At 38.3% G+C, this 21,673-nt stretch overlaps 1 protein-coding gene across 1 annotated transcript in view; it reads right to left on the bottom strand.

The window, feature by feature from the left end:
• Nucleotides 1–21,673, bottom strand: part of PDS5B (PDS5 cohesin associated factor B) — a 77,782-nt gene that overhangs the window by 16,268 nt on the left and 39,841 nt on the right. The window contains exons 13-23 of the mRNA XM_081952916.1: nucleotides 21,108–21,221; nucleotides 20,003–20,084; nucleotides 14,152–14,200; nucleotides 9,236–9,375; nucleotides 9,034–9,149; nucleotides 8,273–8,378; nucleotides 6,562–6,722; nucleotides 6,095–6,218; nucleotides 5,781–5,939; nucleotides 2,311–2,379; nucleotides 959–1,095 (exon numbers count right to left, since the gene is read on the bottom strand). Coding sequence (XP_081809042.1) covers nucleotides 959–1,095; nucleotides 2,311–2,379; nucleotides 5,781–5,939; nucleotides 6,095–6,218; nucleotides 6,562–6,722; nucleotides 8,273–8,378; nucleotides 9,034–9,149; nucleotides 9,236–9,375; nucleotides 14,152–14,200; nucleotides 20,003–20,084; nucleotides 21,108–21,221 — 1,257 coding nt within the window. The remainder of the gene's footprint in view (nucleotides 1–958; nucleotides 1,096–2,310; nucleotides 2,380–5,780; nucleotides 5,940–6,094; nucleotides 6,219–6,561; nucleotides 6,723–8,272; nucleotides 8,379–9,033; nucleotides 9,150–9,235; nucleotides 9,376–14,151; nucleotides 14,201–20,002; nucleotides 20,085–21,107; nucleotides 21,222–21,673) is intronic.

The following is a 21,673-nucleotide window of genomic DNA, read 5'->3' as shown; positions in this document are numbered from 1 at the left end:
TAGTGTGACCATGACATGGGAAGAAGTGAGAATCTTAGGCAAGCAGGTCAACAGGTCATACCGGAGCCTGCTGAGAGCACCAGGTACTGTTCTGGTACAGTGCTCCAGAGGGCCCCCCTGCCTGCCTTAGTCGATTGGGGCTTTCATACACGTGCATAGAGTGTATGGCGCCTGCGCAATGCTCCACCGAGCAGCTGGAGCATCGTGGAAGTGCGTGTGCTGCGCGCATGCACATATTGGACGCCAGGCCCCGTTGCAGCGTACCGGTTGCAACGGGATCTGGAACCCACCACTGGGCAGGTTCTATGGAGTGCAGGCAAGTGGGTGCTATGGGTGGGCAGGCACAAAGTTGCATGAGCAGGTATGTGCTATGGAAAGGGGGTGAATGCCCCAGACTGGTGCTACAGGCCATGGGTGGATGCTATGAATGCACAGTACAGAGCACATGGGTGGGCGCTATGGAAGATGAGCAGGCCAGTGAAAAAGTGATGGGAGTCGGAATGATTTGCAACCCCCTGCCAGCTTGTCCATTGACTTTGTTTTTGAGAAGATGGCATAGTAAGTTGCAAATAGTGATCATGAGATGGGATATCACGTGTCTGAATTGCTATCTTATGGCTTTGGGAATACTGCGACAATCATAACTTCAAGGATGGCCATAAGTCTCCCTCATTCAGCATTATCGTAATTGAACAGTCTCTGGTCATAATCAAAGGACTACTTGTACTTTCATATTAAAGTTACCACATTATGTGGGAAATATTCTCATTTTCTTCCTTTGTTTACTATTATTTCTAAAGCAGCAAGATATTCTGCTGAAACTGGAAGCTAGAGTTACTAGATTCATCAATGTAAGGCAGAAAATTATGCTCAGGATGGCTCAGAAATATAACATATTTTCATTTCCTGTATTATTCAAAAAAATGTTTGTAATGTTGCTTTAAAAGTATTTATATACCTAATTTTCCCCTGTTCAGTTAGATCTCCATCACTGTGCAAGATTGTTGTTAATAGTCTTAATGTAGATGTTCCTGATTTACTGTGGTTATTCTTCATTCCTAGTAACCATCGAACCATCATCTTAATTGCCTGCATCTGAAATAAATATTAACAAATAATCAAGCCAAATTTTATCATATAGTAGATCATTGTAACATCTCAAAAAATTTCATCTTGAACAGCTATTTTTTTCTCTCCAAAAGCATTATAAGAAAAATATAAACTTGCCAAGTGAGAAAATTTCAAATTTATATTTTCCTTAAACCAAATCAAAAGGTGATTCATGCACGTTGTTCTCCTTTAAAGGAACTGTTAATATTCTACAGGGAGGGTGCTCTACTTTTATCATTGGGGAAAGATCCCCATCATTAGGAAAAGATTTGGAGAGCCTTAAAGACCTGGTTCTTCCCCAGTCTTTGCACTGGTGGGTGCACGATATCTATTTATGATCAGATTTGTCATCGGTTTGCCATTTCATGTAGATTGTTATTCTTTTTATATTGGCTTTTACTGTGAATCATCCATTCAGTCTTAAGTAGGAAAACACCTAAGTTGAATAAATAAATGAAATATATGAATTTTAATCATTTATTTGGTGTTATTACTAATGTAGCAAGCATTGCTATTATTGTCAAAGCACAACACAAGTTTGAAAAAACAATCCAGTGACTCTGTTGCAGTATCTGCCTTTACCAGAAGGGTTATGCAGTTGTTTCTTTTTAATTTGGAAGAGTGTTACAGATTCCGTTTTAAAAAGTGCTTTGGAACTTAATGAGATTTCAAATTGAGACTGTATAACAACCAACACAATATATGGCACTTTTGTGAATACAGCAGAATTGTAGTATTACTTCATAAACTGCTAGTAAGAACAATTGTAGTTTTCTGTACCTGCAAATTCCGTTGTATTATAAGGATCTGCAGATTAAAGCTAAACCAGTCCACAATTACAGGTCAAAAATGACATTACTCCATATTATACTTCTAGACCTACTCTTTTGTTAGCCATCTAACTGTAAAAGAGGTAATGTCTAGAAATGTTCTCCTTAACAATGACTATATAAAAATAAAATTATTATTTAATTATTTTAATTAGAAATGCATGCAAATATTAAATTAATATGTTACTATCAATAATGTAATTAGTAATTTTTATCAATATTTTATTATACTCGGTTACTTAATTTTTGGTCCAAAAAGTAAATCAACATATGCTACTGTAGTTACATCATGCTTTGAAAATAAAATTAAAAACTTTAGATAGGGTAAAATCAAAGTAATTATGAAAATATAAGTTTTTAAGTAGTGTACCTTGACAAGAGTCTCAGGAGAAACTTCTTCATCTGGCACCCATAGCTTAGTTGTTTTTTTCCCTGGCATCTGAAACAAATTATATCAGTAGCTACTTTGCTATCATAAATAATATTTATACATTCTCCCTTGAAGAACACATAGCAAGGTTTAGAGATAATTCCAAGCTTTTTTCAAAGTCTAAGACTTTGTCCAAACATCTCCATAATATGTAAGCAGTCTCAACCAAAGCTGTTTTAGAAGGTGGGTATTTTAAGGACAAGAAATTCTACTTAGTTCAGCTGTTTTGACAGTTCTGTTATAGTTCCTAGATCTACAATAATTGTTATTGATTATAATTAATAACTATTATAATTTTTTTTGCAGTTTTGCAGTGTTATTTATTTCATCTTGTATCACAGCTTTAATATTGATACATTATGGTCTCTAATATAGACAGAAATCAAAGTATTAAGGTGTTTGGTATGAATATCTGCCCTTAAATAGCTTAGGATTTCTTTTTGGTTGGGGCAAACCAGTAAATATTTTAAAGACACTGAAACCTTATTGGGCTTTTCACTTTGATGATGAAAATGAGCTTTATTTTATGAAATTAAAGATATTTGCATTTGATTTTTTTGGAATACTTTCTGAACAGATTAATCTTAAAAAGGCTCATTTCCTCCTAAAGTAGAAGCAAGTCACAGAAGCAACAGAACATTACTTTCATAAGAAAATAGTGGATGGTGAAGAGATGAAGTTTGCGGAGATGGAGAAACTGAGAACTTTTTTTTTTAAAGAAATTGACTGATTTTAATGCTGACTGGTTTCCAGTAGACTTTTTGCCCAAAATAGAAAAAATGAAATTATGATATATGATTTTGATGATTGGGGGGGGATTGCACTTCTGGTTTTGTTCTTTATTTCTTTACTTTTTTTCTTTCTGTAATTATTAGTTAATATTAGTTTTTATCTTGTTTAAAAATGTAATAGTTATCAACAACAACAACAACAACAATAACTATAATAATGGGGGCCGACTAGTAATCAATGCCAAATCCGGCAAAACAACTGGCCGCTGTGATACAATTGAATAATAATAATTTGTGACACATCTTTAAATGTTCTCTTGACTGAGTTTCATGCTTAATGAATAAAAGAAATAATATCGTATGTGAGATAATGTTCAGAGACCAATGTGATGCCCTTCAGATAGACTACAAGGGATGACATGACCAAAATAATTTGTACTTCTCTATTTTTAACCAAAGAATTCAAATTTGTCATGGAATAAATTGAAACTGACACAATTAAATGACATCTACCATACTTTATTACACAGTTCATATAGCAAGCTTTTGATATATGACTAGACATAGTCTTAAAAATTGAGGCAATAATTGCAAGCAAGCATTTTCTGAAGTTCTGAATAAGGTTTCTACACTTCTCAATCAGCAACATGTTCCACTCTTTTCCACCTGCAAACTATTCCTATTGTTCTTAGATTTGATGGCTCTTCTGAACTGTGAGTTTCAGCTCTTTCCAAACATGTCCAGATCAGGACACCCAGCAGGATGCTTTAGAACACTCCAATGTTTACTTTTCAACTTCTTGGATTGTATTACAATTGTATTCTTGGATTGTATTTTCGGTCAATATCCTGTTGGGAGAAGTTACGACTGAAAACAGAGCTTCCTAACACTGGGGATTATGTTTCACCACAAAATGCAGTGGTAATCTTTATTGTACCCAGAAGAGTCAAGGCATCCGGTGCGGGAGGCAGTAAAGTAACCCATAACATTATGGAGCTTCTGCCAAATTTCACAGTAGGGATGGTGTTGTTTTCTTTAAAACCATTATTTTACCTTCTGTGAATATAAAAGCTGCTGTGACTTACCAAAAACATTAATTTTGTTTAATCTCTCCAAAGGATATCATTCTAGGACTGTGGGTTGTCAACGTGCATTTTACCAAATTCTAATCTGGAGTGGGGTTTAAAAGTGAGGCTTTCCAGGGTCTGAAATCATGGAAGCATGTTAACTTAGATAGTGATGGATCTTGTAACTTGATATGTGGGTAGTTCTTGATCTTGGAAGTCAATAGTTTTTGTTCTGAAGTTTTCCTTTGCTCTTACTCCACCATTCAAACTATCTTCCTGTTCTATTGGGGATTCATTTTCTTCTGATGGCCATATCTAAAGAGGCAGATTACCCTCTAAATCTTTTGATAACATTAATAACTGTGGTCAAAGGAACAGGAAGCTCTTTGAAAACAGTTTTGTAGTCTTTAACTTTACTATGTTTTCTATTACCTTCTTCCTTTCCTCCTCAGATAACTCTCTGCTTTTCTTTCTCTTGTCCATGTTCACTGTGTTGCACACAATGACAAAAACATCTGAGTACTTTTCCCCATTCAAACAGGTTGAGTGACTGATTATGAGATGCAAGATATCTGTGATTGTAATTAAAGAGTCTGTTAAGATCATTAAAACCCAATAAAGTCTTTTCATTTCTAAGGGTGCCAATAATCTAATCATGTTCATATTATTTTCATTTATTATTGCCAATAATATGTTAAGTTTTACACCCAAAACAAAGTGTACCCTCAATGTCATAAAGAATGATATACAAATAGCTGTGGCAGTTTAAATTTACTACATAGGAAATTGAGATTCTTTGGAGGAAAATGGAAGGTACCAATATTTTTGGCCATGTCTGTATGTGAAGCCAAAAGAACATGAAGTAACCAGGTGGGGGAAAGCTGGATTACAATAGATCAGGGGCGTCAAATTGGATTTCTTAGAGGGTCTGATCAACATTGCAGTTCTCTTCCGCGGGCCTGCAAGGGGTGGGTGGGACGTACGCGTCCTGCAACACTTTGCCGGCCAAAAATGGGTCATGCGGGGGCCCCATGAGGCCCCCATGTGGCCCATTTTCGGCCTCCCCGGCCTCCAGCAGCACTCTGCCGGCCAAAAACCGCTATGTAGAAGCCTTGCAGGACCTCCACGTGGCCTGTTTTTGGCCGGTAGAGTGCTGCAGGAGGCAAAAAATGGGCCGTGCAGGAGCCACACACAACTCCCACACACACAGCCCATTTTGGCTGGCAGAGGCACCACGGGCCAGTCCTTTGATATTCCAGGCCAGCCCTGCGAGCCTTGAGTTTGACACCCCTATAATATATACCATTCTGAGTTCACATTATTTAATAGAGTTATATACAAAATGTGTGCATCTATTTTTCAAGAAAAAGGAAATTGAATAAACAGGAGGAAAAATTCAATTTTATATTTCCCAGGGAACTTACTCTTACATTCTTGGTTTGTCTTCATTACCCTTCATAAGTTTACATTACTCAGCTGAGTATGCTGGACATACTAATAACTGTATAGCTATTTTCTCTTGTTAAATGCACACAATATAATGTACAATTTAGAGGTATTTTACTATTTTTCTCGGATTTTTTTTTACTACAAAAAGCAAAATAATTCTTACCCTGTCACTCATTAACAAATCTTTAACTATAAATGTAGCCACCAAAGATTTCAGCGGGGCAGCAAACTGATCAGGTGCCAGCAAGGCTATGTGGCCAATGGAAACCAGTGGTGTAATCAGATGTTCCAGATTACTTGGATCGAGACTCTTATGTAGTGGCTAAAATATATAAATGATAGTAAATGTTAACATCAATATGCCCTTAAAGAGGAGTCAGCTGCAAGCATTTAAAGCATTTTAACCTATAAATAAGTCAAGTGCTTCAGAATTTTCTACTATAATTGCACTATAAATATAAAATACAATAAAAATACCTCAAATATCTGTGCGAATTGTGTTTCTTTACTGGAGAATATTGCATGGATGCAGTGAATGGCATACTTGGCCTGTCGAGGAGGACCTTTTTTAGCTTTATGTTGCAAAACTGGAAGCAAAGCTCTAGAGATTTAAAAAAAAAAAGCATAAATAATACTATATAAGTAGTTTTGTTTAATGGACTTCAACCATTGCTTATTTAACTGGAATCTTTGTGTATTTAATTAGAATTTTGCTACGATAGGCTCTGTTCCTAACTATACGAGACTTCACGTTTTCGTAATATAAATGGTGACCCATCACACAAACCAAAATTTCAAAAATCATCCCATGATTTATGTTCGTATGTAATATATTTGTAGGGAAAATATTATGTATGTTCACTGCCCTGAATTATTTATAAAAAAATAAGTAAAATGGGATGAAATTCTAATAAATAGAGATTAAATAAATAGAATTAACTCACGATCTGATGTGTAAAAAATTCTCCTCAATTCTGCTTCCTGTGTTCTTAAAAATCTGTAATGCAGCTTCAGCTACTTTTTCATCCTCCATTTTCAAACAGGCCAGAAGTGATTCAAATGTTTCAGCTGAATGAAATGAGATAGGGTGGGTAAACGAAAGAACCTGCAAGAGTAAGATTAAAAGGGTTTTTAAAAATCATTCTTATGTTAATCTTTGCTGACTGAATATATTTCATTGAATCAATCCTGACAAATCTTTATGGATCTATGGATAAACATCAAACACCCTAGTTCCAATTACAATAAGGATCTATATCTAAAGGCTTATGCATAAATCTAATGAGCTACAAATAATCCTCATTTAGTAACTGACTCATTTAGTCACCATCTGCATTTACACCAATGATGAAAAAGTAACTTTATAACCAATCCTGACATTATGAAAGTCTGAAATAAGATAAGCACAGTTGTGGTTTCATTTAGCAACTGCTTTGCTTAACAAAGCAAACCCAATTCTGATCACTAAACAAGGACTACCAGTAGTATAATTCTATAGCCAATACAAAAGTAGCTACCAATTTTAAGTCAAAGACTGCATGTATTCATCTATTTTTTATCTAAGGAATATAGAAATACTAAATTACTCATTTCATATATAAAAAACTCTTAGTAATACCTAGACTGATTCTGATACCGAGTGGCTCTGGCCAGCAGAACCCTGGCAAAACTGAGCGGGTCTAGAATTTGGTTACAGAACTATGGTTCTGTACATGGTTACAGAGCTATGCCTTCTTTGGTGCTGGGTGGGGTTACACTGCCCCAAACAGACTGATTGCAGAACCTGGGGGTCCTCCTAGATTCATGATTCCTTAAAAAAGCCTTTGTATAGCTTCAGCTTGTATACCAGTTGTGCCCATTCCTTGATCAGTAGGCCTTGCTTACTATTACTCATGCCCTAGTCATCTCCAGACTGGACTACTGCAATGTACCCTACATGGAGCTGCCCTTGAAGAATATCTGGAAGCTTCAGTTGACATTCCAAAACATTTCTGCTCATGAGCTGCACTGGTTGCCAGTTTGTTTCTGAGTCCAATTCAGGGTCCTGGTTTTGACCTATAAAGACATTCACAGCACGACACTATCTAAGGGGTCACCTCTCCCCAATTACATCAGAATGACCCATCAGATCTGCCAGAGAAGGCATGCTGCAGGTACCATTAGCTAGTTGTGCTGTGAATACTATCAGCTAGGGACTTACATTTGGTGACTGCCAGAAGATGCCTCACAGCCTCGGATGCTTTCATAGAAACATTATTCATGGCTAGTCGATTTTTACTTATGTTTGATGACATTTCAGTGTATACAAATTTGTATTCTATCACCTTCAATGTTATGTTATCACCACCAATTTTTCAGAAAAAATGAGACAATTAGAACTGCTGCTCATGAGATAGAAAAATCTTAAATTCAGAAAATCATGTGGATTTCCAAATATTATAGGGCAGGTCATAGTAATAAGTGCCTATGGCTCCAACAAAGGATAGATGTCAGTCTATGAGAAGAGATTAATTTCAGAATTACTTCCTTTTCTTGTCCATCATTTCCTGAAAGTCACTATTATTATACTTAAGAATATTCTTAGTTTTTTTCTAAAACTAAAATAAGATATAACAGAAAAATTATCGCAATAGTGTTTTCTATAGAAAAAATTACCTTAAGTAATTCAAGACCTGCTCTGATTGCCAGATCAGTAGGGACACCTTCATCTTCATCATCTGCTGTTCCATCTATGGATTTGTTTACTTGTTTAATAAGAGCACTAATAAAGGAAATGATGAAGAATCATGTTGGATAGTCCATTTAAATTTGATCATGTGTAAACAGTATATTTGAGCAAGAAACATTTTTCCTTTAATAGAACAATGGTACGTATTTAAGATGTATATTTTTCTTCTCATTAATACTGTTGTAATCATTCAGTTGTTGTTATGCTTAATAAGATGGTGAGTGATAGCATCTGTTTTCTTTAATTTTCTTGTCTGGTATGAAATAAGGTATCATTTTACAAGCAAGATAAAAATAGCTCCAAGTTATCATTGTAATTCTTCCATTGTCAAATCCTAATATCTTTCCATAGAAAATACAGTCTCTAGCAAATGTTTTTCTCTTTCTTGACTAAGTTTTTCCCTTCCCTTCTCACTTTGACAAAAAGTGAAATAAGGTTAGGAAAGGAAGCTAATGAATCATAAGTCTTCAATCAATATCAAGAATACATTCGGGCTCACCCCCAAAATATTCCCAAATTGTTTCCTTCTCTAGTTACTTGGATTACTTGTTACCCCACCCTATAAGACATACTACGATATAAGATTCAATATGGAGAACACTACAGGATGTTAACTTAAAGCACTTTTATAGAATGTGTTTTCTCGGTTTCATTTCATTTCAATTCCAACATAAGTGAAAATAAATACCTGATGGATTCGGTGTCAATGTGCACGGGAGCTATCCTCTCTAAAAGGAACTTTACCATTTCCAGAAAAGGGTTTGTAGGTTGCTTGGGATTGCCTAACTTCTTTGTAATTTCACGCTGCAATAGTAAGTAGGAGCACATTAGAAGACAGACAATTTAATAACCCCAAATACTTTAAGTTATATTTTAACATCTATTCTTACCACACATCCTTCAGCTTGTTTGCATGAACAAGTTGGGCTAACAAGCATTTCCAACTGATGTTTTATTTTGTCGTCATCTTCCAGAACTTGAGTAAATTTCTTCATGAAATCCTGCGCTTTGCCAGGATCTGGCAAATTTCCTTTATGGAAATAAAACAAAAAGCCAATCATTAAATAAAGCTTTTCTACTATAAGCGGAACTCTTTACTGATAGAATACAACATAAAATTAAATAAATAAAAGGAACAAGGCACAAATATGTATGTAATGATATCTTAATAAATTTAGCTATTTCATAAAGTGATGTGTAAACAGTTTCATACAGTGTAAAACAAGAGAAAGGTTCTGGTGCACATAACAAGCAAAAAAAAAAGTTTAATGCTTTGAGTTGTATGTGACTGAAGCAGCATGAAGAATTAAATAAAAAAGATATAAGGTGAGAATAGATTATACAAGCAGAAAATATATTTTTTAGATTATAAATAATCCCAGAGCCCTATGAGCAGGAGGGGCAAGCTATCATAACATTAGGGCTGCTCCCAACGTTGGGCTGCTCCCAACGCCCCTATGCCCCCCCCAGGCCTTGTCAACGCCAGCAGGGGACACCAAACTCTAACTGTAAGTCTCTGTGGACCTCTAGGAAGGAACCACCCTGAACCAGCGCGAATAATCTCCCACGTTTGGGTCACTTTGCCATGGAACATCCTGAACACCTTGAACAATCTCTCACCTTGTGGTCACCTTCGTCGTTTTATGCAATTTTATGTAATTGGGGGTATTCGATCATTCCCACCCCCTTCTTCTCTATCTAAATATTTTAACATCTCCTTCCTCCCTCTAAGACCCCGACTCATTAACCATCAACTTTTATGAACTTTTACCAACTTTCTATCAACCTTTATTAGCATCCTGATTCCATTGGACTTTTAACGAACTATTTATTCGAGGTTGGACCTGCTCCGCCTGCGGGAGGCCCCGCTCTCGCAGGTATGGCCCTTGGCTCTCTCAAGGGCCTGCCTTGATGACGGGTTTGTGAACCCCGAGAGGTGGAAGAAACGGAGGCTGAGGGGCTTTTTATCCAGAAGTTTTTTATTGTTATTAAGGGGTTCCAGGGAGGGGGGGTGTGATAACCAGGCCGGGAGAGGCGCCAGTGCCAGTGCTAGACGGACAGGTGAGTCCGGGAAGGAAGTGAGCGGAGCGGGGGGGGAGAGGGAACAAGTGATTCCAATAGAGGGTTGTTTGATTACAACGGTCGCGGGGAGGGGGGGATGCGAGGACAAGAGAAGATCACAAGGTCGGTTGGGAGACCGTGGTTGTTGGCTATGCCCGGTCGTTTGCACCAACCCCCGCAACCTAGGTGGCCAGGAACTACAGAGCCCGGGCCTACGGCTGATGCTTTGCAATGCAAGGTCCGTAACCAACAAGGCCCCCCTCATTAATGAGTTGATCTCTGAGGGGGAGCTAGACCTTGCAGGGATAACGGAAACCTGGTTGGGCCACGAGGGTGGTTTACCCCTCGTGGAAATGTGCCCACCAGGTTTCCGTGCATTCCATCAGCCTCGGGCCCTGGGTAAGGGTGGTGGGGTGGCGGTAGTTATACGGGAAGGTCTAGAGCCGAGGGAGTTCACTGTTCCTCAGATATCCGGGTGTGAGTCCCTTGGTGTGAAATGGGGCCCACGGAGGCAGTTGGGTTTGCTGATTGTATACTTGGCTCCTCGCTATACATCAGCAGCCCTGCCCGAGCTCCTCGAGCTGATCTCGGAGACGGCGGTTGAGATCCCCAGGCTTATGGTCATGGGGGATTTCAACCTGCCGTCGACGGGAGCAGCATCTGAGGTAGCTCGGGAGTTCATGGCTTCCATGACAGCCATGGGCCTGACCCAGTTAATTCAGGGCCCCACACACGAAGGAGGCCACACATTGGACCTTGTCTTTGTATCTGAGCAGTGGACGAGTGATCTGGGTAGAGGGGATTTTACTGTTACACCCCTGTCATGGTCAGATCACTCATGTCTCTGGCTTGACTTCCCTGGCGCTACCCCCCACTGCGAGGAGGCGGGACCAGACGGTCCACGCTGGTACCGCCCCAAGCGCCTGATGGAGCCGGATAGGTTCCAGACGGAGCTTGGGCCATTACCTGTAGCCGACCCGCGCTCGGTCGGAGGACCTAGCGGCCGCCTGGAATAGGGTGGCGGCTGGGGCCTTGGACCGGGTTGCGTCTTTGCGACCTCTCCTGCGGCAGCGACCCACCCGGGCTCCTTGGTATACCGAGGAGCTGAGGGTGATGAAGCGCCACAGGAGACGTCTAGAGAGCAGGTGGAGGTCCTCACGCTCCGAATCTGATCGAACACAGGTAAGATCCTACTTGCGGACCTACCTGGTGGCATTAAGGGCGGCCAAACGTAGATATTGTGCCACCCTTATTGCGTCCGCGGATAACGCCCTGCCGCCCTGTTTAGGGTGACCCGCTCCCTCTTGTCACAGAGGACGCAGGGAGCACCCTTACAGGGCAGAGCAGAGGAATTTGGGGAATATCTGCAGGACAAAGTCGCTCAGATCCGGAGCGGATGGGCCCCACTCAGTGGACCAGACGAGCCGCCAACAGCGAGTCTTGTGAGACCATCCTGGGAGGAGTTTGATTCTGTTGCCCCAGAGGATTTAGATAGGTTGCGTGGACGGCTGCGACCCACCACGTTTAATGGACCCGTGTCCCTCCTGGTTGGTACTGGCATCTTGGGAGGTGACACGAGGCTGGCTTCTGGGCCTGGTGAATGCCTCATTGGGTGAGGGATCCTTACCAACCGCCTTGAAAGAGGCGGTGGTGAGGCCCTTACTTAAGAGGCCCTCACTCGACCCAATGGAGCTAGCTAACTATCGTCCAGTCTCCAACCTTCCGTTTCTAGCGAAGGTTGTTGAGAATGTGGTGGCCCAGCAGTTTCCACGACACCTTGACGAATCCGAGTATCTAGACTCACGCCAGTCCGGCTTCCGACCTGGGCACAGCACCAGTCCGGCTTCCGACCTGGGCACAGCACAGAGACAGCCTTGGTCGCGTTGGTTGATGATCTCTGGAGGGCCAGAGATAGAGGTTGTTCCTCTATCCTGGTCCTATTAGACCTCTCGGCGGCTTTTGATACCATCGACCATGGTATCCTATTGCGCCGGTTGGAGGGGATGGGAGTCGGAGGTACCGTTTTGCGGTGGTTCGGCTCCTACCTCTCCGACCGGAGGCAATGTGTGTTGACAGGGGGACAGAGGTCGACCCCGAGGCCACTCACTTGTGGGGTGCCACAGGGGTCGGTCCTCTCGCCTCTCCTGTTCAACACATATGTGAAGCCGCTGGGTGAGATCATCCATGGTTTTGGGGTTGAGTATCACCTCTACGCTGATGATACTCAGCTGTATATTTCAACTCCAAACCACCCCAACGAGGCTGTCGAAGTGATGTCCCGGTGTTTGGAGGCCGTCGGGGTCTGGATGGGGGACAACAGACTTAAACTCAACCCCTCCAAGACTGAGTGGCTGTGGCTACCGGCACCTCGATTCAGCCAGCTGATTCCATCGCTGGCCATAGGGGGCGAGCAATTGCCCCCTGTGGAACGGGCGCGCAATTTGGGCGTCCTCCTTGATGCCCGGCTGTCAATGGATGACCATGTGGCGGCCGTGGCAAGGGGGGCGTTCCACCAGGTTCGCCTGGTGCGCCAATTGCGCCCCCTACTGGACCGGGATGCCCTACGCACGGTCACTCATGCGCTGGTGACGTCCCGCCTGGATTACTGCAACGCTCTCTACATGGGGCTGCCCTTGGGACGCGCCCGGAGACTGCAGTTAGTTCAGAATGCAGCTGCGCGGGCTGTGATGGGGAGTACGAGGTACTCCCACGTAACACCTCTCCTGCGCGAGCTGCATTGGCTACCTGTGGTTTTCTGGGTGCGTTTCAAGGTGCTGATTACCATCTTTAAAGCGCTCCATGGCACGGGACCTAGTTACTTGCGGGATCGCATCCTCCCACATACATCCCTGTGGCCAATACGCTCACACAGGGAGGGACTTCTCCTGGTGCCATCCACTGGACAATGCCGGCGGGCGACACCGAGGAGTAGGGCCTTCTCTGTGATGGGCCCAACCCTCTGGAATGACCTCCCCCCCGACATTAGAACCACTTCTGACCTCCGCTCCTTCCGGCAAAAACTGAAGACTCACCTGTTCCGATTAGCAGGCCTGGCATAATTCAACTGTCCCTCCTGGCAAACGTACTATATCTGGTTATTTTAGGGGTTTTTTAATTTACTGTATTTGTTTTTAGGGGTTTGAATTTATTTTATATCTGCTTTGTACAGTTCTTTTAACGGCATTTTAACCTCCTCCATGTCAACTGTACATATTTAATTTTATTGTATCTTGTTATATTTTGGATGAACTGTACACCGCCCCGAGTCCCTTTCGGGAGAGGGGACGGTCTAGAAGCATTAAATTAAAATTAAATTTAAAAGATGCTAAAATATTGTTTCCCAGCAGAATTTAACTAATGTATTGCTATACAGTATTTCTCTGCTATTGTTTAAAAAATACCTCTAACTTTGGATATTTAATAATAGATCTATAGCCTAAAAATATTATTAGAAATTCTAATCATAATATTCAAACCTGAACACAATGTTGAATATCTTTAATAATTCCATACAAACTATTTAAGAGAGGCAAACTTTCAACTAAATCAATCAAAAAATGAATCTATTTATGTTTTAATGTATTAATTGTATTAGATTGCAAAATAACATTAGTTTTATTCAACTTGCTTTAATTCATTTCAAAGGTTACTTTCTCAAAGTAGGAAAAAACAGAATGATTGAAAATATCAATACATAAGTAATATTTTCTCATTAATTAAAGTTAAAATACAGAAAAAAACTTACTTGTTATTACCATCACTTTGGAGAATATAGCTTTGCTGCTGGCATCTGACTGGAAATTTTAAAAAGGTGTTCAATGACAAGCTTTATAATACAATTTAATACTTTAAACACTTTCAGTAATAGGTACATTATACATTATACAGAACTGGAAATGTGTCAAAAGATTGTTTTAAATTTAGTTTAATCTATTGTATATTTTCAAGTAAACTAGACAATTGTGCATTTGTAACAAAATTAATTATCTTTTACTGCAATTTTTGAAAAATAGTTCTTAGACCAAAAAGTAGCAGAAATATATAATGTATTCATTAATAATTTCTTCATCCTTTCAACAGAAACCAACAGTCTAATCAACAACTTATTTAAAAAAACCATAACAAAAGCCAACAATAAATATGTACTTATTTAAAGCAAGATGCATGTATTTACATATTCAATGCTGAAAAATAAACAACCATCTTGAACTGAAGTTAACTTTTAATAAGTATACCCATGTGGTTTACTTGGCACCCTTATGGGACTAGTTTGCCCATGACTTTTTCTGAATGCTAGCCTATAGTCTTGGAGTTCTGAGATGGTTTCCCCATTCAATCCTGCTTAGTTTCTGAGATTAGCAAAGGTCAGCTAGGTGCTGCCACCTATTGAATCAAAGGCTTTTAAAAATGCTGAAAACCATGGCAAAATTTCATTTTTATTTTACATCACGATGGGAAACACGATGGAGCAGACACGGGAAGAAATATGTTAAAAAAAATACATGGACCAGATGCATTTATCATACAAAGTGAACACAAATGAAAGTTAGAATAATGACAAAAAGCAAAACCTTACTCCCCAAGCAGTGATTCTCGATTTTCCAATTCTGGGAGTCGAAGTCTACATATCTTAAAAGTTGCCAAGGTTGAGAAACACTGTCATAAAGCATGTTGCCCAACTTCAAACCTCTGAAGATCTACAACTAGTTAAAGAATTCTGATTGACAGGATCCAGGAAGAGAGCCTTCACTGCTGTTGCCCCACCCTGGGGAATATTCTTCCCCCAGAGGTGAGACTGGCTTCTACTTCCTAGCCTTCTGAACAGGAGTCAAAATATGGCCCTGCTGCCGAGCACGGGGAGCACAGAAGAGCACACAGCCGTGGGGCTGTCTAGTGCCTGAGCACCCCCCCCCCCATTTTTAAGTTAATTTTAATAGTGTTTAATCATTATCCTTGTCTATGGAGATTCTCAGTCATCCAGGTGATGGTTGCCCTAAAGATGCTTTTTCAAGTGACAACTGGTCTCTGTTTTTCCTTGAAGACGTTTCGCTTCTCATCCAAGAAGCTGAAGAAGCTTCTTGATGAGAAGCAAAATGTCTTCAAAGAAAAACAAAGAATGTCCAGTTGCCTCTTGAAAAAGCACCTTTGGGATAGTCATCATCCTTGTCTACTTATATAATTTCAACTTTTATATACTGTTTTTATATATTAACATTTTAATATAGCACCCACAGCCCTTCTCTGAGGGAAATCAGCAGCTCATGAATGTGGAAAATCAATCAATCAATCAATTAATAAAAAACAAATACTGAAAAATATCCAGCATTATTTAAAAAAATATTTTAAAAACAAAGTTTAATTGAAAACCCAGTTTTTCTACTATATTTCTAGACTAAATAACCATAACAATTTATTATTTATTCACATATATTTATTTATCAAATAAATTTATATACTGATCCATCTCACAATCATGACTGTGTACGGCATATTGTAAAACAATCCATTAAAAGAAATGTAAAACATTTAAAAACAATCTAAATACAAATATAAATAAAACCGTGAGGGAATGGATTAACACCCTACAGTGTAATCATTTTACGAGCGCCCTATAATTCTTGAATCTCCAATGTCAATAGCATAACATATATGCTAAAGGCCATGAGGACCACTGTGGCACCCAAGGGCAAAAAAGATATGTACATTATCAAACTTTGAAATCAAACTTTGAAACATGCAGCAATAAGAAAATTAATAATACCCTGTTTCCCTGAAAATAAGACCTCTCCAGATAATAGGCCCAATCGGGCTTTTGAGAGTATTCACTTAAAAAAGTCCACCCCCGAAAATAAGCCCTCCCAGAAAATATTGCAACGCAGCAACAGCAGCCATGAGGTTACAATGCTCTCTGCCTCCTGCACCTCAAAAATAATAAGACCGCCCTGAAAATAAGGCCAAGCACTTATTTCAGGGGTCAAAGGAAAATAAGACCCTGTCTTATTTTGGGGGAAATTCAGAGCAGTAGTTTAACTAAATTTAAGCAAGAATGGCTTCCCTATATATTGCATGGCACATAACAAGGCAAACTTCTTTAAAATGTGGTTTTAAGCAGGATATTTTCCATGTAGAAGTAATAACTAAAGCATTGTAATGTTTATAAATAACTTGATGGAATCACCAATCAGAAATAATGGGAGAAGATAGAGGACATGTAGGGTGATGGGTACATCTATGTATAAGTCCTAAGTTATTTAGTTCTAAGTTCTAAGTAACTTAGAACTCTGCATTAAATGCAACATAATTCTAAGAATTCATTGATTCCCCCCCCCCACTCTTTTTAGCTGTACTTTATATTACAAAGAAACCCTAGAAAAATGGATGGCTATGTAATTTTAGTTGAAATTGACTCCTTGATTAACTGGGGATGCTGGGAACATGCTACTTAGTTAGCATACCATAGAGCGATCAATGTAGATTTTAGCAGATATGATCAGTAGCAGAAAGCTGTTGGGATTTCTTGTTATAATATCTTGCCTAACCAGATTGGTATTAAATTTCTCAAAATGTTAAAGTTTAAATATACTGAGTAAGGTACTCAGTTTTCATATTTTCACCAGCAGAAAAAGATGAAAAAGACAATATTTTGAGTTGCAATTTTTAATGTTTTGAGAGTATGAGCTAACCTGCAGAACTGTCTAACAATACAGACCATCGTAAAAAGCCTATAAATCCTGAACTTGAAATAGGAAAGGATATGTCCACAAAGTCTTGCAGGGGATTAAACATAAATGGGGTAGTTTCTTGGAATTAAATTATATTCCTTATCAGACAAGAACAGACAAAATAAAGCATGATTACCTGTCAGAATTCTGCATGATCTGCTTTAAAGACTTTCAGAGATAATTTAGGTAAACTACTTCATGGATTCTGCTGCTTTAACAGGCTGAAGGACATCAAATATTTTTGACATTTCTATAGCCCTTGATAGTTTCAGGAACATGATAAATGTGAAAATATTCCACATATTACTTTTGATCTTTGAATCCATAACAAATCCCCTTAATGTGAGCTAAGCAATGTATTTCAACAGATCTATGATTCACTGACCAATATGTAAACATACACATACATATATGTGCTTTCACATATTAAAAATATCCTACTATGACTTGATATCATCTGACTGTAAATATTCTTAATATAGAAATAATACATATCAGATTAAATATGAGGAAATAATATTAATACGGAGTGTTTTATATTACTGCTGACATGTAGATGAAATATATTCTCAAAACTTTTTTTATTGAAAATACTTTTTAATGTGTAGTTCTTCATAGAAATTCTGAAGAGTCCTGCTATTGGATTATGTTAAAGTTCTAATATATCACCCTAATTATTATTATAGTTATAAACCTGAACCCTAGTAGTTTTCAAGTTACAACAGTAATTGAGACTGGAATTTCTGTTGCTAACAATGCGGTTCAACAGCACAATGTCACATGATTGCATTGCTTAGTTATGGCAATCCCAGCAGTCCCTATTGCTGTTGTTAACCAAATCCCACCGATTATTAGGTGAGAACCCAACATGATCTAAACCACTACCAGACCCGATCTTCAGTAAGTTAAGGGTCTGCCTCCTCTTCAACTTCTCCCACCCACCTATATTTTTCACATATTAAAATATCCTCAATACTTCTCAGCAGTGACACTGGGACTAAAATAGAGGCCAGACTGTCAGCACAGTCACCACCAAGGATTACCACCTCAACTCCCACACCACAGCCAGTCAGCCAAGCACCACATTGGAAAGTTTTAATCATCCTGTGCTCTGCATGTCCTGCCATGCTCAGCTGACTTTCATTGTCATTTTTCTGCTGATGACAAAGAATGCCTGACCTGGACCTATGTGAGGCAGCTGTTGGCCATGCCAAGCCTTCTTCTCGAGATAGCTTGTGCTTTTCTCCAAATAGTGCAGGCCATTCTTGTAATGCTTGTCAGCCTTTTGAGGCCTTCCAAAACTTCACAAGAAGACTGAACCTACCATTCTCCAAATTGCCAATGTTCTTGTGATGCTTCAGAAAGCCTTTGGAAAACTTCTGAGGCCTTCTGGAAAGTCAGAAGAATGGCATACATGATTTGGAGAATGGCAGATGCAGACATTTCTTGAAATTTCAAAAGACCTCAGAATCTTACAAAGCAGACAATTTGCCAAGGGCTGCCATTGTGCATAGTAACCAAAAGAGGAGAGATGGGGGGAGGGTGGGTGAAGTGAAGGGGTTGAAGTGCCTCTGTGGTTTTAAGTATGGGCAGGCTTTGATTATATAACCGCAGGGATGCTGCAATGACTGAAACTTCAGAGACTGGGTATAAGTGCCATTCATTTGGCATCACCCAAACTTCAAATAGTTGTGAATGAAAATTAGAGAAGGCAACACTTCTTCATATATAGTTTTTTATGGACTTTAAATGGATATTTTCTAATTTTTAGTGACAAAAAGCTGGAAATCAGATGAAAGTTGTAGTGACAATAGTTCAACTAGATGTGAAGAAAGAACCCCCCCCCCCAACATATATATAATAAGTTCAGTCTAGTGGATTAGGCACTAGGTTTTCTTGCAGTGGGTGGGAGGGAAAAGACAGTCTAGCAAAATATCTGGTCTAGTCCAGAATTAGGTCTAGTTATCACTGTGATTGAAGCAGGGAGAAAGCTTGAAAACTGGTACAGGTTTTCTTAAGATGGCATTATTTCTAGCCATTTACACGAGAGGCAAGCAACTGAAGACTGGAGTGTACAAATACCCATTATTATTGAGAATTTGAACCTCTTCTTGGTACATTAAAGGTTTTTAAAATATAGGTTTGCTGTTTGAAAATAATTCCTAAGACAGAGTCTTTCAAAGAAGATCAGCCACACCATGCAGAAGAAAAATGGAACAATCCAATATTCATTGAAACATAATATATTGAGAGAAAGTTTGTCATGCCCTAATGGTGCGTGCCATATTATGAAGTGTATCTTTATTTTGTAGTAGAAATTGGGCATGCTTATAAAATGTCTGTGATAGAAGCCTTATTTATTAAAAAAAATAGCTTCCATGGAGAGAATATCCTTTATCAGAAAGTAAATCATTCCCTAGGGTGCTCTTGCTACTGCAATGGATCTTATATTGGGATGAAAGTCATTGGTGAAAGTAAATATAATATTGGAAGTAGATGTGTTGCTTTATATCTTTCTATATAATTTAAAGGGCAAGGACATCAAAGAGATTTGTTAGTTTCAAGTTGCTGCCTGGATTTTTACCTGTTTATTTATTCATCTGTAAACTGCTTTAAGGATGAATAAGCATGATATTAAACTAACTAAGTCAATAAAATAAATGGGCTTAAGACAGTTTCCCACAAAAGTAAGCACACTAAAATTATTTCAAGAATTTAGGATAGAAAACATTGGCATATAGCAAAGTTTTACTTTCATATTATCATTTTAAAAATAAATCCAAAAAGTATTCCTTCTGACAGTGAAATAAAATTCAAGCGGAAATCTTGAAAATATTAGTTACATATAAAAAATTCAGAAGAAAATGAACTTACCTTTGTCTGTTTGATTAAATCAACCAAATCTTTTACTTGATGCCTCAGTAAATTTTGACATTTCCACATTTCATTCAATGCCCTAATCATAAAAATAACAAAGTATAAAAAATAAGTGATGTAACAATCTTCTTTGAAACTGACTAGACCTTATAAATTTTATAAGTAAGAAACTCCTCCTATTGTTGCTAAGCAATGTGATCCCATGACAGCATGCTTTTCAAGTGGATTGCATAGTGATGGAAATTCCAGTCCACGTTCTTAGTGTAACTTGAGGACTACATGTACTACAGATACTAGATAAAAACACACTTGTCTCTAATTTCATTCACTACCAAACTTCTTTTAAAAGTTGTCTGGTAGGTTCAACATATGTTGAATTGCTGCTCCCATAATAGTGATATAAACCATGTACAAGAAGTATTTTTGGGTTAGAGGATTCTCCTTTCAAATAATAGATACCACCATCTTTTTGGGCTTATAAATTTAATTAGACAAGAAAAATAATTCATAGCTTTAGATACCTAGAATCAATGTGGTCCTTAAGTGAGGACTACCTATAAGGCACTTATGTGGAGATATCTCCATCTTTAGAATTATAATCCATTAAAGCAAGCATACAAAAGATTCAAGTTATCAATTAAAGAATAAAGAATGGTTCCTATTTTAATGACATAAGAGAATTCAACTGAAATGAAGAAGTGGGCTATATGCAAGTGTATGTGTTCACTGTTGCAACATACCCCACTGGCAAAAACAGATTTTCCATCTACCACCATTCTCTACCACCTGCCTCCTTCAAATCTATACATAATTAGTAAAGTTGAATAGAAAATTAAAGAAATGGAAAGATTTTTTAAAGGGTCGAAAGATATGTGCATAATGAGCATATATCATACTTTTAATGAGGCATTTTATTTACTAATAAGAACTAAAAATGTAGTTCCAAATAGAAAATATTTGTTTGATAATAAACTATTGAAAAACAAGATAAAGGCCTTTGCAAAATTAATTGGCGTTAATCTATATTTCTCTCAATCAAAACTATCAATTACATTTGCAATCAAAATATTTCATAGCTACATATCTGTAATTGAATACATACTTAACAGCATTAGAATCAAGTGTTGCATAAAGGTAGTATAAACATTTCATTCTTTCATTTGTTTCCAAATTATGTGGAACCATATACTGAGCAAAGATTCGTTCTACCAGCAATCTAAAAGAAAATTACCAATAACAAGTTTCAGAAAAATATCAAAATTAATATTGAAATCAAAACTTAGGCCATGATCACCTGCAGTGGGGGAACACTGCAATGGGAGTCATTGATACAACATAACAATAGTTTGCACAGCAATTATCAACTTGAATAACATGAAAAAGGGACTGGATAAAAGTAAAGTAAAAGTAATTACCAGTCACCAATAGTTATTATTCAAGTCCTAATGTTTCATGTGCCACCATTTTTCCCATTTTCACTCAAAAACTAAATTTCTTTTTGTAAATTATCCACATTTCTCAAAGATTTTAGGAGTTAATAAATTGGGGCTTTTTAAAAGCTATTTTTAAACAGAATAGGTCATTATCAAATAATGATTTTATTGAATTTCAAATTTTGAACTTATTTAAAAACCATTTCAACAACAGAGCAAAAATACATTATAGAAT

The sequence above is a fragment of the Natrix helvetica genome (genome assembly GCF_964273705.1).
Source record: "Natrix helvetica genome assembly, chromosome: 4".
NCBI lineage: Eukaryota > Metazoa > Chordata > Lepidosauria > Squamata > Natricidae > Natrix > Natrix helvetica.
The sequence above is the reverse complement of the archived record's forward strand: the minus strand, read 5'-3'. Positions and strand labels throughout refer to the sequence as shown.